Source organism: Scyliorhinus torazame, chromosome 1 (assembly GCF_047496885.1).
Source record: "Scyliorhinus torazame isolate Kashiwa2021f chromosome 1, sScyTor2.1, whole genome shotgun sequence".
Taxonomy (NCBI): domain Eukaryota; kingdom Metazoa; phylum Chordata; class Chondrichthyes; order Carcharhiniformes; family Scyliorhinidae; genus Scyliorhinus; species Scyliorhinus torazame.
In genome coordinates this window covers 232688573-232701991 of record NC_092707.1, presented here as the reverse complement: position 1 = coordinate 232701991, position 13419 = coordinate 232688573, and the positions used below count along the sequence as shown (strand labels likewise).

The following is a 13419-nucleotide window of genomic DNA, read 5'->3' as shown; positions in this document are numbered from 1 at the left end:
TGCCTCACGAGCCATGACCCCTACCGAACAGCGCTACGCGCAAATCGAAAAAGAATGCCTGGGCTTGTTAACTGGACTGGACAAGTTCCACGACTATGTGTATGGCCTGCCACGATTCACGGTCGAAACTGACCACCGCCCCCTGGTCAACATCATTAACAAAGACCTGAACGACATGACTCCTCGCCTCCAGCGCATCTTACTCAAACTCAGGAGGTACGATTTTGAACTGATCTACACTCCGGGGAAGGAACTCATCGTGGCGGACACTCTTTCCCGAGCAGTGAGCACACCACCAGATGCAGAGGGGTTCGTGCGTCAAATTGAGGCACACGTGACTCTGACAGCAGCAAATATGCCAGCTGATGATCCTAGTCTGGCCCACATACGCGCAGAGACGGCGACTGACCCTCTGCTGCAGCGAGTGATGCGCCACATGACGGAAGGGTGGCTAAAAGGGCAGTGCCCCCAGTTTTATAATGTGCGAGATGATCTCACCAATATAGACGGGGTCCTTATGAAATCGCATAGGATCGTCATTCCACACAGTGTGCGCCAGATGATTCTTCGTCAACTACACGAAGGCCACTTGGGCGTCGAAAAATGCAGACGAAGGGCCCGGGAGGCGGTATATTGGCCGGGTATTAATGAAGACATAGCCAACATGGTGCTCAACTGCACAACCTGTCAGAGGTTTCAGCCAGCGCAACCTCCGGAAACACTTCTACCACACGAGATGGTGACGTCCCCCTGGGCGAAGGTGGGTGTTGACCTATTTCACGCGCTCGGCAGAGATAACATTGTTATTATAGACTACTTCTCAAACTACCCGGAAGTCATGCCTCTCCATGATCTGACGTCGTCCGCAGTCATTGGGGCCTGCAAGGAAACGTTTGCTCGCCATGGCATTCCAAGGACTGTCATGTCAGACAATGGACCTTGTTTTGCCAGCCGTGAATGGTCGTCCTTTGCCGCAGCATATGGTTTCACTCATGTGACATCCAGCCCTCTGCATCCACAATCGAACGGGAAGGCTGAAAAGGGTGTCCACATCGCAAAGCGGCTCCTGTGCAAGGCGGCTGATGCCGGATCGGACTTTAACCTTGCCTTGCTGGCCTATCGATCGGCCCCGTTATCCACGGGCCTCTCGCCAGCGCAGCTACTAATGGGTCGCTCCCTCAGGACGACGGTACCTTCCGTCCTGGCACCGACAACAGACCATGAGGCGGTTCTTCGGAACATGCAACTGCAGCGTGATCGCCAGAAAGGTCGGTACGACACACGAGCGACGGACCTGCCCCCCCTGTCCTCCGGAGACAAAGTACGCGTCCATCAACCGTATGGTGGCTGGTCAGCACCGGCCGAAGTCCTCCGACAAGTGGCTCCCCGCTCGTTCCTGGTTCGCATGCCGGATGGTTCCGTGCGTCGCCGCAATCGGCGCGCCCTTCGCCGACTTCCACGCTCACAGACACACAACACGCCAGATCCTCAACAGGCTTCCGAGGATGACTTTGTGGAGCTGCCGCACATCACGCCCTTTCCATCGCCACCCATGGCCATGCCTGCACAGCAGCCGGTGGTTCTTGATCCACCCTTAAGGCGGTCAACCCGAATTCGTCGCAAACCCATTAGAATGGACTTATAATACAGTTCATATGTTTAATAAGTTGGACAATTTTACATGATAACCTGTTGTTGTTTATCGTTCCAGATGTCGTCTGACTGGACAACTGTTCAAATTTTTTTTCTTCTTTTCTCGTTCGCATTTCTGTTATGTTATGGTACAACTGGATTCATGTGATGCACTCGACATCGCCCCATGTACATAGTTCCGTCATAGACACATGCTGCACACGACACACACACACTCTTAGATGCACTCACGTCACGATCATATTTATTACCACGTAGGCACATATCTTTGTAAAAAGGGGGGATGTCATGATATTCAAACACACACATCATGATGGACACACTAACAGGCAAATCAGAGTACACAACACCACAACCAATCACAGACAAGAACACCAACCACATAAAAAGCACGAGCACGACACCTGGAGAGCAGTAGGTCTGGGGAGAAGGAAATAAGAAAGAGCTGTTGAAACACCACAAGCAGGGAGCCCCCCACGTGCAGAGTGCAAAGACCAAGTTGTAAATAGTGAGTTTAAATAAACAAGCGTTGTACCATATGCAACTGTGTTGGCTCTTCTGTGTGTTAGAACACCCAACACCACATTGGCCAATGTTGGGATTTTTGGTTCTCTCCTTATTCAATGTCCAGTGTAGTGCTTGCCACTCTACGAGACATGGCTGAACTTGCAGGCTGAGCTTGAAGGCCCTCCCTTCTATACATTGTAAAGGACATTGTCTGAATGACTCTCAGTGGGAAGAGTTGCCGGTGAGCTCAGAGCCCCGTAAGGACTTTACCAGCCAACATGCTGAGATGCATCTGCATTTAGACAGCAATGACATTGTTCTTCAGGCCCCTCATTTTCCTACCTTGGCTGACTGTCGCCATCACCCCTGTCACACCCAAAGCATCAGGCCCTTCTGACTTCATTCCTCTACACCCCTAACACCAGCTCTGTCCTCTCCTGAATCCCTCTTCAACTTCTGCCCATGATCCCAGTCTACAACCCCATACCCCTCAGCACTGACTCACCCTTGCAGGTCCCTGGCCTCTATGCAAGCTGCCAGTCTCCTGTTCCCTTCCCTTGTGTTGTAGAATTAGAGAAGGGAAACCACTGACCTTACACACGACTGCATGCTGTCTTAAAACGATCATGAACTGAGTGCCACAAAATTCTAAAACGCTGCTGATTTGAAGGCAGAACTGTATTAATTCTGCTTCGCGGGCGGTACGGTGGTGCAGTGGTTAGCATTGCTGCCTCATGACCCTGAGGGCCCGGGTTCAATCCCAGCCTTGGCTCACTGTCCGTGTGGAGTTTGCACATTCTCCCCGTGTCTACGTGGGTCTCACCCCCACAACCCAAAGATGTGCAGGGTAGGTGGATTAGCCACGCTAAATTGCCCCTTCATTGGGAAAGTTTAAAAAACCGGCTTCAGGCTAATGAGTACTTATTGCTTGCATGCAGGCTGATGTAAGGCTCAATGTGCCGCGATCACACCGCTGACTTTATTTTGCATCTCAACCCACCGTTGAGAAATCACAATCCCGTCCTCCTCACACCCCTACATTTCCCACTCTCGTGGGATCTATAAAATCTCCCCTACCCCAGGAATTGGGTTTAGTAATTTGTATGTATGTTTATTTCTTTCAAGTTTGATTCTTGACACAAGTATTTCATGTTCTTGCTGTAAATGTACAAAACATAACATTAGGACTATAAAGCATCACTGATGACCAGCACAAAAGACTTGCATTTACGTGACGCCTTTAATGAAGAAAAGTATTGCAAGGCGTTTCATCGCGAGAGAGAGAGAGAGAGAGAGAGATAAGAACAGAGAGTTTGAATGGAGAAGTTAAGAGAGCTAACACAGTTTTAAGGGGCCTTTACAGGAGGGAGAGAAGAAAGGAGAGAATAGGGCCGAGGAAGCTTTCGCTCTGTGACTGATGGTGGGGCAGAGGCTGCGAGTTTGGGGGGAAATGTATAAAAGGCTAAAGACAGAGGTGCAAAAAGATCGAAACAGAACATAAAGGTGGAGGAACTCAGAAATGCTGGTTTGGTGTCGCAGTTGAAAGATTTGTAAACAAGAAATGAGGATTTTGAAATTATTAAACCCACACATAGAGCATTGTTTTAACAATGATTATAGTTCTGGCAATCTATCTGGTGCCATATTGATTATTTCCTCTGAAGTTGGAAAGTTGTTACTGTCACAGAAATCCCAAGATGTGCTCATAACAATAACTTGTATTTATCCTGTACCTTTCACAGAGTAATACATTCCAAGATGCTTCACAGGAATGTTATCAGATACAATTTGACAGTGAACTACATAACATGATATTAAGATAGGAGACTAAAGTATTGATCAAAGGAGTGTCATAAAGGAAGAGGGAGAGGTGTAGATAAAGATAGCACTATTTTTATAGTAGTGTAATAAAGTGGAATGTAGCGACTTCCATGCTACTCTAAAAGCACAGTTCCTGACTTTAAGAAAAGTCGATTTCAATGTACTTTAAAGAAGATTATTAATTAGACCCCTCCCCAAGTATGTTATTTAATAGATATATTCCTCAGCACATGGCTATCAAGATAGTTATCAAAATACAGAAATATAAATGAACTGAGTCGTCGGAGCTACTGTACAAGGCAGAGACTTCAGATCTCATGTGAAAACGGGTTGTGATTGAACTCCTCTTCAGAAAGTGGTTACTTCAGCAGAAGACTCCATTTTCCATCTTGATGGGAGATTACGGAAAGATGCACTATTCGCCTGTGGTTCCGGTATTGTCCAAAGCTGTAAACAAATGCACCAATATGATTAGGAGCAGCTGACTAATAGCACAGGGATGTGGATCAGAAATTGGCTAGCTGAAAGAAGACAGAGGGTGGTGGTTGATGGGACATGTTCAGAATGGAGGTCAGCCACAAGTGGAGTACCACAAGGATCTGTTCTGGGGCCGTTGCTGTTTGTCATTTTTATCAATGACCTAGAGGAGGGCGCAGAAGGGTGGGTGAATAAATTTGCAGACGACACTAAAGTCGGTGGTGTTGTCGACAGTGTGGAAGGATGTAGCAGGTTACAGAGGGACATAGATAAGCTGCAGAGCTGGGCTGAGAGGTGGCAAATGGAGTTTAATGTAGAGAAGTGTGAGGTGATTCACTTTGGAAGGAATAACAGGAATGCGGAATATTTGGCTAATGGTAAAGTTCTTGGAAGTGTGGATGAGCAGAGGGATCTAGGTGTCCATGTACATAGATCCCTGAAAGTTGCCACCCAGGTTGATAGGGTTGTGAAGAAGGCCTATGGAGTGTTGGCCTTTATTGGTAGAGGGATTGAGTTCCGGAGTCAGGAGGTCATGTTGCAGCTGTACAGAACTCTGGTACGGCCGCATTTGGAGTATTGCGTACAGTTCTGGTCACCGCATTATAGGAAGGACGTGGAGGCTTTGGAACGGGTGCAGAGGAGATTTACCAGGATGTTGCCTGGTATGGAGGGAAAATCTCATGAGGAAAGGCTGATGGACTTGAGGTTGTTTTCGTTAGAGAGAAGAAGGTTAAAAGGAGACTTAATAGAGGCATACAAAATGATCAGAGGGTTAGATAGGGTGGACAGTGAGAGCCTTCTCCCGCGGATGGAAATGGCTAGCACGAAGGGACATAGCCTTAAACTGAGGGGTAATAGATATAGGACAGAGGTCAGAGGTAGGCTCTTTACGAAAAGAGTGGTGAGGCCGTGGAATGCCCTACCTGCTACAGTAGTGAACTCGCCAACATTGAGGGCATTTAAAAGTTTATTGGATAAACAAATGGATGCTAATGGCATAGTGTAGGTTAGATGGCTTTTGTTTCGGTGCAACATCGTGGGCCGAAGGGCCTGTACTGCGCTGTATTGTTCTATGTTCTATGTTTCTGTTGCCTCTCTCAACCTCCACATTCACAGTGATGTGATTGGACAGCCCTCTTCCTAGACCCTGCAGTCACAAAAGCAACATGCCAGTAAATGAAACACAGAAGTTGGTTTTAGATACATTTTATTTTATGGATTGTTTGGGGAACTATCGGCTATCCAACCACACTGGGTGTGGTTCTTCTACCTGAGAGGCCAGGCGCAGACAGGATTCTTCCTTCCCGTTTGATTCAAGCATGAAGTGAGCCGTCACCATAAAATGGCATAAAGACTCTCCACATAGTACATTCCATCCAATTTTATACCTTGAAGTTATCATTTAACTGATTTACATATACCAATCAAGAATATCTATTTAAATTTACCATTATCCATAGCCTTTTACAATTAATATACCAACACTCGATATACATGATTATGTTCAACCAATTACAGCATCTGTACGCTTGCCTAATGACAATATCCTCTCACTAACAAGACATGTCTACATAATTATACTATCCAATCATTAGCTAACACAGGTGCATGGGCCTTGCCTGTTATCTGGAGAACAGTGATTTAAGGCTTCTATTAAAGTTTCTCTTTATCCCTTATTCTCCTTGTTTTTGCCACTTGTAACTTGCAGTCTTAGCAGTTCCCAGCAACTCTGCTGCACTCAATGATTTTTAACCTCTCCATGAATAAATGAGTGACAAAACTTCCAATTTTAAAGTATGCCCGTGGGACTGGGTCTAATTCAATACCACTGAAGTGTTGTCAATCCTTGAAAATTGTTCTCACATCTTTAGGAATTTAAGGTTAACCTCCAGGACACTGTGTTCAGCTATATTTTCAAAGTTGTGATATTTTGGTTTTCCATATCGGTCCCCTCAAAGTATATCCTTCCACATTTTGAGACATTAAACTCTTATCTGCTGAATTCACTATAACATCCTGCAGCCTATAACTACTCTCACTGCTATCTTTTTTGCCAAGTTTCATATCATCTTTATAATGTCGCTCTCTATCCCCCAAGTCCAGGTCACTTATAAAAATTGTAAGGAGCAATGGATCCAAAAATAACTATTGTGGAATGCCACTGCAAACCACCTCATCAGCACCCTTTGCTTTATGTCAATTTTCTTAATGAACCTCTTGTGTGATACTTTGTCAAATGTACAACATCTTCTGCACTATTTTAATCAAGTTTCTCTGTTACCTCATCAAAGAATTCAATCAAGTTAGTCAGGCACGCTTTGCCTTAAGCACTGGCTCTCCTCGATTGATCCATGCCTTTCCAAATACAATGTTATGTTTTCCTTAAAAATGGTTTCCCACCACATGTTCAGGAAGTGCTGCCACGTGCATAAACATGAGCTCCAGTTTTGAGCTTGAGTGCGGCAGGAGTGACTGTGACCCGTCCGCGAGGGTGAGGGCTAGGCGGATAACACATTCAGAGAGGTGTTCACACCACAGGCTAGGAGCCTGGAGGCAGAAAGGGAATGGGTGACCGTCCAAGAGAACCATGCAGGTTGTGCAGGAGTCCCCTTGCGGCCCCGCTCACCAATTGGTTTTCCATTTTGGAAGCTGGTGAGGGCATTGGTTCCTTGGAGGAAAGCAGTCGGAGTCAAGTTTGTGGCACCACTGGTGGCTCTGCTGTGCAGGATGGGAGAAAGAAGATGGGAAGAGCAGCGGTGACAGGGGATTTGTTAGTTGGGGAAGACATGCGTTTCTGTGATCATAGACATGACCCCAGGACATTATGTTGCCTCCCCTGTGCCAGGGTCAAGGATGTCCCAGAGTGGCTGCAGGACATTCTTCTGCGGGGTGGTGATCAGCCAGAGGTCATGGTCCACTTTGGCATCAATGAGTTATGTAGGAAAAGGGATGAGGTCCTGAAATCAGACTTTTGAGCTAGGAAGGAGATTGAAAACCAGGACCTCGAAAGCAGGAATCTCAGGATTACTCCCAGTCCCATGTGCAAGCAAGCATAGAAATAAGAGAATTGAGCAATTAAACATGTGGCTGGAAAGCTGGGTGTATGAGGGAGGGCAGCAGTTTTCTGAGGCATTGGGAATGGTTCTGGGGAAGGTGGGAGCTCTACAAGCTGGACAGTTTATACTTGAACAGGATTGGGACAAATATCCTCGCAGGGAGACTTGGGAGTGCTTTTGGGGAGGGTTTAAACTAGGCTGGCAGAGGGATGGGAACCTGACGGAAATTGCAGAGCTGGGAACGGGAGATAGAACTTTAGTGAGTAATTCTGAAAGACAGAAGCGGCACAGGTTTGAAAGTGTACAGCACAGGAATTTGGCAGTGTTAAAATGTAAATGCAAGGAGAAAATTAAACAAAGCTGATGAGATGAGGGCACAGATCGACACATGGCAACACGATATCATCGCTGTAATGGAAACTTGGCTTAAGGAAGAACAAAAATGGCAGCTCAACATGCCTGAATATAGAGTTTTCAGGCAGGATAGGGGGGGGGGGATTAAAAAAAAGGTGCGGATGTAGCATTATTGGTTAAATAATTAATTGCAGCTGTGAGGAAGGATATATACTGATTGAAGTATCAAATGAGGCCAGATAGGTTGAGGTCAGAAATAGAAAAGGGGCAGCCACACTGCTGGGACTGTACAAGAGACCTCCCAAAATTGAGAGAAAGATAGAAGAGCACACATGTGGGAAAACAATAGGACAATAATCATTAGGGACTTCAACTACCATAATATCAATTGGGACACAAACGGCGTGAAGGGCATCGAAGGTGAACAATTATTGAACTGCATTCAAGTGAGCTTTTGTAGGGGCGGGGCGTGCGTTTCTAGATTTTAGTCTTTGGACATTTAACTGGGCAAGTGGATAAATTGGAATTAAGGGACCACTTTGGAGATAGTGACCATAATATAATTAGATTTAGCATAATTATGGAAAAGGACAAAGCTAGAACAGAAGTAAAAGTACTAAGTTGGGGTAAGACCAATTTTACAAAGCTGAGAGATGACCTGGCAAGACTGTACTGAATACATATATTAGAAGGAAAAACTGTCGAATCAGTGGGAGGCATTGAAAGACAAAATTCTATAGGCACAGTATAGACATGCCTCCACAAAGAAAATTGGTGGTCCTGCCAATCGAGAGCCCCTGGTCATCGAGAAACATACAGGTCAAGATAAAACAGAAAAAGAAAGCTCATGACAGTCACAAAAGACTTGATGCTATAAAAAGCCGAGAGGAGTAGAGAAAGTACAGGGGTGAAGTAAAAATGGAAATTAGGAAATCAAAGAAAGGATACAAAACAATATTGGTAGGTTAAATCAATGTAAATCTTAAGGCGTTTACACAGTGATGTAGTGCATATTGTCACTGGGCTAGTAATACTGAGACCCAGGGGTCTGGGGACTGGGGTTCTAACCCCGTCACAGCAGATGACGAAATGTGAATCCAATAAAAATCTGGAATTAAATGTCTAATGATGAAACCATTGTCGATTATTATAAAACCACATCTGGTTCATGAATAAAAGCAAATTACTGCGGATGCTGGAATCTGAAACCAAAAGAGAAAATGCTGGAAAATCTCAACAGGTCTGACAGCATCTGTAGGGAGAGAAAAGAGCGAATGTTTTGAGTCCAGATGACCCTTTATCTCCCTACAGATACTGGCAGACCTACTGAGATTTTCCAGTATTTTGTCTTTTGGTTCCTGGTTCATGAATGTCCTTTAGGGAAGGAAATCTGCCATCCTTGCCTAGTCTGGCCTACATGTGACTCCAGATCCACAGCAATGTGGTAGACTCTTAACTGCCCCCTCAAGGGCACTAAGGGATAGGCAATGAATGCTCACACAGCCCAATGCCCACATTTCATGAAAGAATGGAAAAAAAACATTAAGAGCAAGAGAATAACTAAGAAAAATGTAGGGCCCATCAGAGATGTACATAGTAACGTGTGGGTTGATTGAGAAGATGTGGACAGAGTTCTCAATGATTACTATGTCTCTGTCTTCACTCAGTTGGCACAGTGGCATAGTGGTTAAGCACTGCTGCCTCACAGCACCAGAGACCCGGGTTCAATTCTGACCTCGGGTGACTGTGTAGAGTTTACACATTATTCCCTGTCTGCATGGGTTTCCTCCGGGTGCACCGGTTTCCTCCCACAGTCCAAAGATGTGCAGGTTAAGTGGATTGGCTGTGCTAAATTGCCCCTATGTGGGGATACGGAAATAGGTTGGGGGATTGGGCCTGGATGGGGTGCTCTTTCAGAGTGTCGGTACAGACTCGATGGGCCGAATGCACTGCACTGTAGGGATTCTATGATTCTGTGAAGGAGAGGGTTGATTCAAATATTCTAGTTAAAGAGGAGGAGTGTGAAATATTAGATACAATAAGCATAGTGAGAGAGGAAGTATGGAGGGACTAGCATTGTTGAAGGTGGATAAGTCACCAGGGCCCGATGGATAGTATCCCAGACTGTTGAATAAAGCCAGGGAGGAAATAATGGATGTTCTGAGGATCATTTTCCAATCCTCACTAGGTACAGGCGAGGTACCAGAGGATTGGAGGTCTGCGAATGATATAGCATTATTTAAAATTGGTGCAAGGGAAAGGTCAGAAAATTATAGGCCGGTCTGTCTGACTTCAGTGGTGGGCAAATTATTGGAAACAATTCTGAGATACAGGATAAACTGGCATTTAGAAAGGCATGGATTGACCAGGGATAGTCAGCAGGGTTTTGTTCAGGGAAGATCATATCTTACTGACTTCATAGAACTGTTTGAGGAAGTAACAAGGAGGAGTGATGAGGGTATTTCTGCGGATATTGTTTATATGGATTTCAGTAAGACATTTGACAAGGTCCCACATGGCAGACTGGTCAGGAAAATGAGATCTCATGGGATACAGGGAAGGTGACAAGCTGGATCCAAAATTGGTTGAGCGACAGGAGGGTTGATGGATGTATTTCGGAATGGAAGGTAGTTTCCAGTGGTGTTCTTCAGGACTCAGTTTTGGGTCCTAACTGTTTGTTGTAAATGTTAATAATTCAGACTTAAATGTGGGTGGCACGATTGGGAAATTTGCAGATGGTGCAAAATTTGGCCGTGAAGTTGATAGTGAAGATGGCTGCCAACTCTGGAATTATATAAATGCTTTGGTTGAGTAGGCAGGAAAGTGGCAAATGGAATTCAATCCAGAAAAGTGTGAGGTAATACATTTGGTGAGAACAAATGAAACAAGAGAATACTCAATAAATGGGAAGATATTGAGAAGGGTTGAGGATGTGGGAGATCTTTGAGTGCATGCCCATAAGTCCTTGAAGGTGACAGGACAGGTGGACAAGGTGGTCATGAAAGCATTTAGAATGCTTTCCTTTGTTGGGCGAGGTATTGAATACAAAAGCAAGGATGGAATGATGGAACTGTATAAAACACTGGTTGGGCCAAAGCTGGAATTTTCAGATCAGAAATGCCAGTCCTCCCCACCCTGATAATAATATTGTGTCCCACTCTAATTAATGTCTCCTAATATTATTCCTCCATGTTTGTTACATGCCTTCAAATTTTCAGGCTGATTTTCTTTGAGTTAGGATGACTTGGAAGCCCTTTTGAAAAGGCAAGTGCATCCTAATTCCAGGATTCCAGAGCCCATTCCTGGGGTTATCAATTTTTAGTAGACCCTTTTGGCAGTGTGTGCTGGTTTGGGTCACAAGCTGAGGGCCTGTACTCAGGCTCCATTGTGGGTATAGGCATGCCCAATCCTCAATAGTTTTTATGGAGTCAGACCTGCTTTTCAAAGACTCACAGTTTATGCCACCTCCGAGGTGTTGTAAACAAGAATCTACATGAGCGGACCTTTTGAAGGTAAATTCAAAAGATCCTCCTCATGCCCTCCCATGCTAAGGTATGCCCCCCTGTGCCTACTCCCTCTGGTCCCTCATGCCCCATGCCAAACCAACGCCCACTGTATAGAAATAATTAATCCTATAATGACAGTAGGCTGTGCAAAAAGAGCTTTTAAAAAAAGTAATTCATTGATAACTTTGCACTTTCTAAGAAAAAAACTCCCTCTTAATATAGCTCAATAAGTGTCAATCATATAGACTCTTCAAAGTATCAAAGGCTGAAACTGCAAGGACTTGAAACATTTCTTAATCTTCTTTCGATAAATATTATGCAATTGACAGCAGATATCAGCTCCCAATCCAAGCATTGCTTTCCCTGATGATCAGGTTTTATACCAGGATAATGGATTTCTGGGCTCTCAGCCAAGCATACATAATAAGGATAATATATAATTGTGCAAAATCACAAGTAACACTGCACAAATTGAAGTTGGCGTATCTAAAATCTTATTTCCTTTTCAAAGCTCACCTCTCTGTGTTCTGGATATTGCTCACATTGCACACTTTTCAATGCTAGCTTGTCGGACCTGGCCTTGTGAGGGACTCCAGTGACCTATGCAAATAAAATAGAAAAACGTTCTATTATATCAGTACTTCAATAATTCTTAACGTAGAATCTGAGCTCAGTATGTAACGTTAAATGGTGGCTACAATGCTTGTTAATGTGATTCATTTCATCATTGCACTTTTTATGGCAATGAATTCGAAATTAAAAGTGATGTAGGCAATGGATAATGTTAGATTAAAATGTTTATTCTGTCGATGGTGCCCTGTCTTCATCTTCAAGTTCTCCAGAATAGGTGGATGTTATTTGATAATTTTTACTCCGTTGCTTACCAGGTGCCCTGTCTGCTGTTGGCCATGTCTACATTCAGACAACAGAGAAAACACAAGAGTGAGTTCAACACTACAGTAATGAAGTCACCTATTGATAATATAGTAATAATTTTAGAATTCTTGGTTACTTGTTAGGTACTGCAGAAAATTGAATGCATCCCCCTACCTGACCATGAAAAATAAAAGATTAAATCTGAATGAATGCAGCCCTGGTCAAACATTGGAGCTTGTCAGAATTAGCCTTGATTAACTACAAATGGAGGGATTCTCCATTTCTGAGACTAAATGGGTGAGATTCTCCATTTCCCGACGCCGATTTCGTAATCGATGATTGGGTGGAGAATCCCTTTATTACGATGGAATCGGGGGTGGCGCCTGTGTTCGCAGGCTGTGCCCCCTCCGAAACGGCGTCATCGCGGGCCAGGCCACATGGCTTTGGGATGGCCTCAGGACATCACCTGAAGGCCCTCCCCCGATGCTCCGACCCCGATGGGCTGAGTTCAGGACAGCGCGGGGGACATGCGGTCCCAGCTTTGCGGGAATCCCCCGCACTGTCTGCTGCCGCCACAGTCAGGCGGGAGCCGCGCTGCTAGCCGGGGAGCTTTGGCGAAGGCCAGGGGGACTGGTGGGGGGTGGCTGGGGTGGTGGCGAGGGGGTGTCCAGGGGGGGTTCTATCTGGCAGGCCGGGTCCGCGCACAGCCGGCGCCATATTGTACTCCAATTCTGACAAGCCACAGACCCCACGATTCTCCGGCCATTTATTTTTTGGAGGCTGGGCTTTTTCCGTGGCGCGGCTGCTAGCCCCTCACCGGTCAGAGGATCAGTGAGGGGGCGGCGCTGGGTTTTCCCACATAAAACGCCACGGATCCTCTGGACATAGCCTCAAAATCGGAACTGGCCCAGTGTTGATGCCAACGCAGAGTTCGTGGACTTTGATGACAGAAAAACCGGCGCTGCACCTAAACTGATTCCGCTACTGTTAAAGGGTTAGCACCGGCTCCACGTGGAACACAATCGATTCTAATGAGAAACGGTGCCGGATTTGCCAGTTTTGCGATTGACACTCAGGCTGAACAAGGTGCAGCCGTATATATACACTTCACTCCCCCCACACAATATCCCAGCCAACAAGATGGCAGCGAGGAGAGCATCCCCGAGATT

At 45.5% G+C, this 13419-nt stretch overlaps 1 protein-coding gene across 3 annotated transcripts in view; it reads right to left on the bottom strand.

Moving 5' to 3' along the window:
* Positions 1-3245: 3245 nt before the first annotated feature.
* The window catches only part of LOC140419383 (interphotoreceptor matrix proteoglycan 1-like), a 226334-nt gene continuing 216160 nt past the window's right edge, over positions 3246-13419 (bottom strand). For all 3 annotated transcript variants that reach the window (XM_072503256.1, XM_072503260.1, XM_072503269.1), the window contains 2 exons: positions 11891-11974; positions 3246-4428 (listed from right to left, as the gene is read on the bottom strand). In XM_072503256.1, coding sequence (XP_072359357.1) covers positions 4330-4428; positions 11891-11974 — 183 coding nt within the window. In that variant the 3' untranslated portion in view covers positions 3246-4329. The remainder of the gene's footprint in view (positions 4429-11890; positions 11975-13419) is intronic.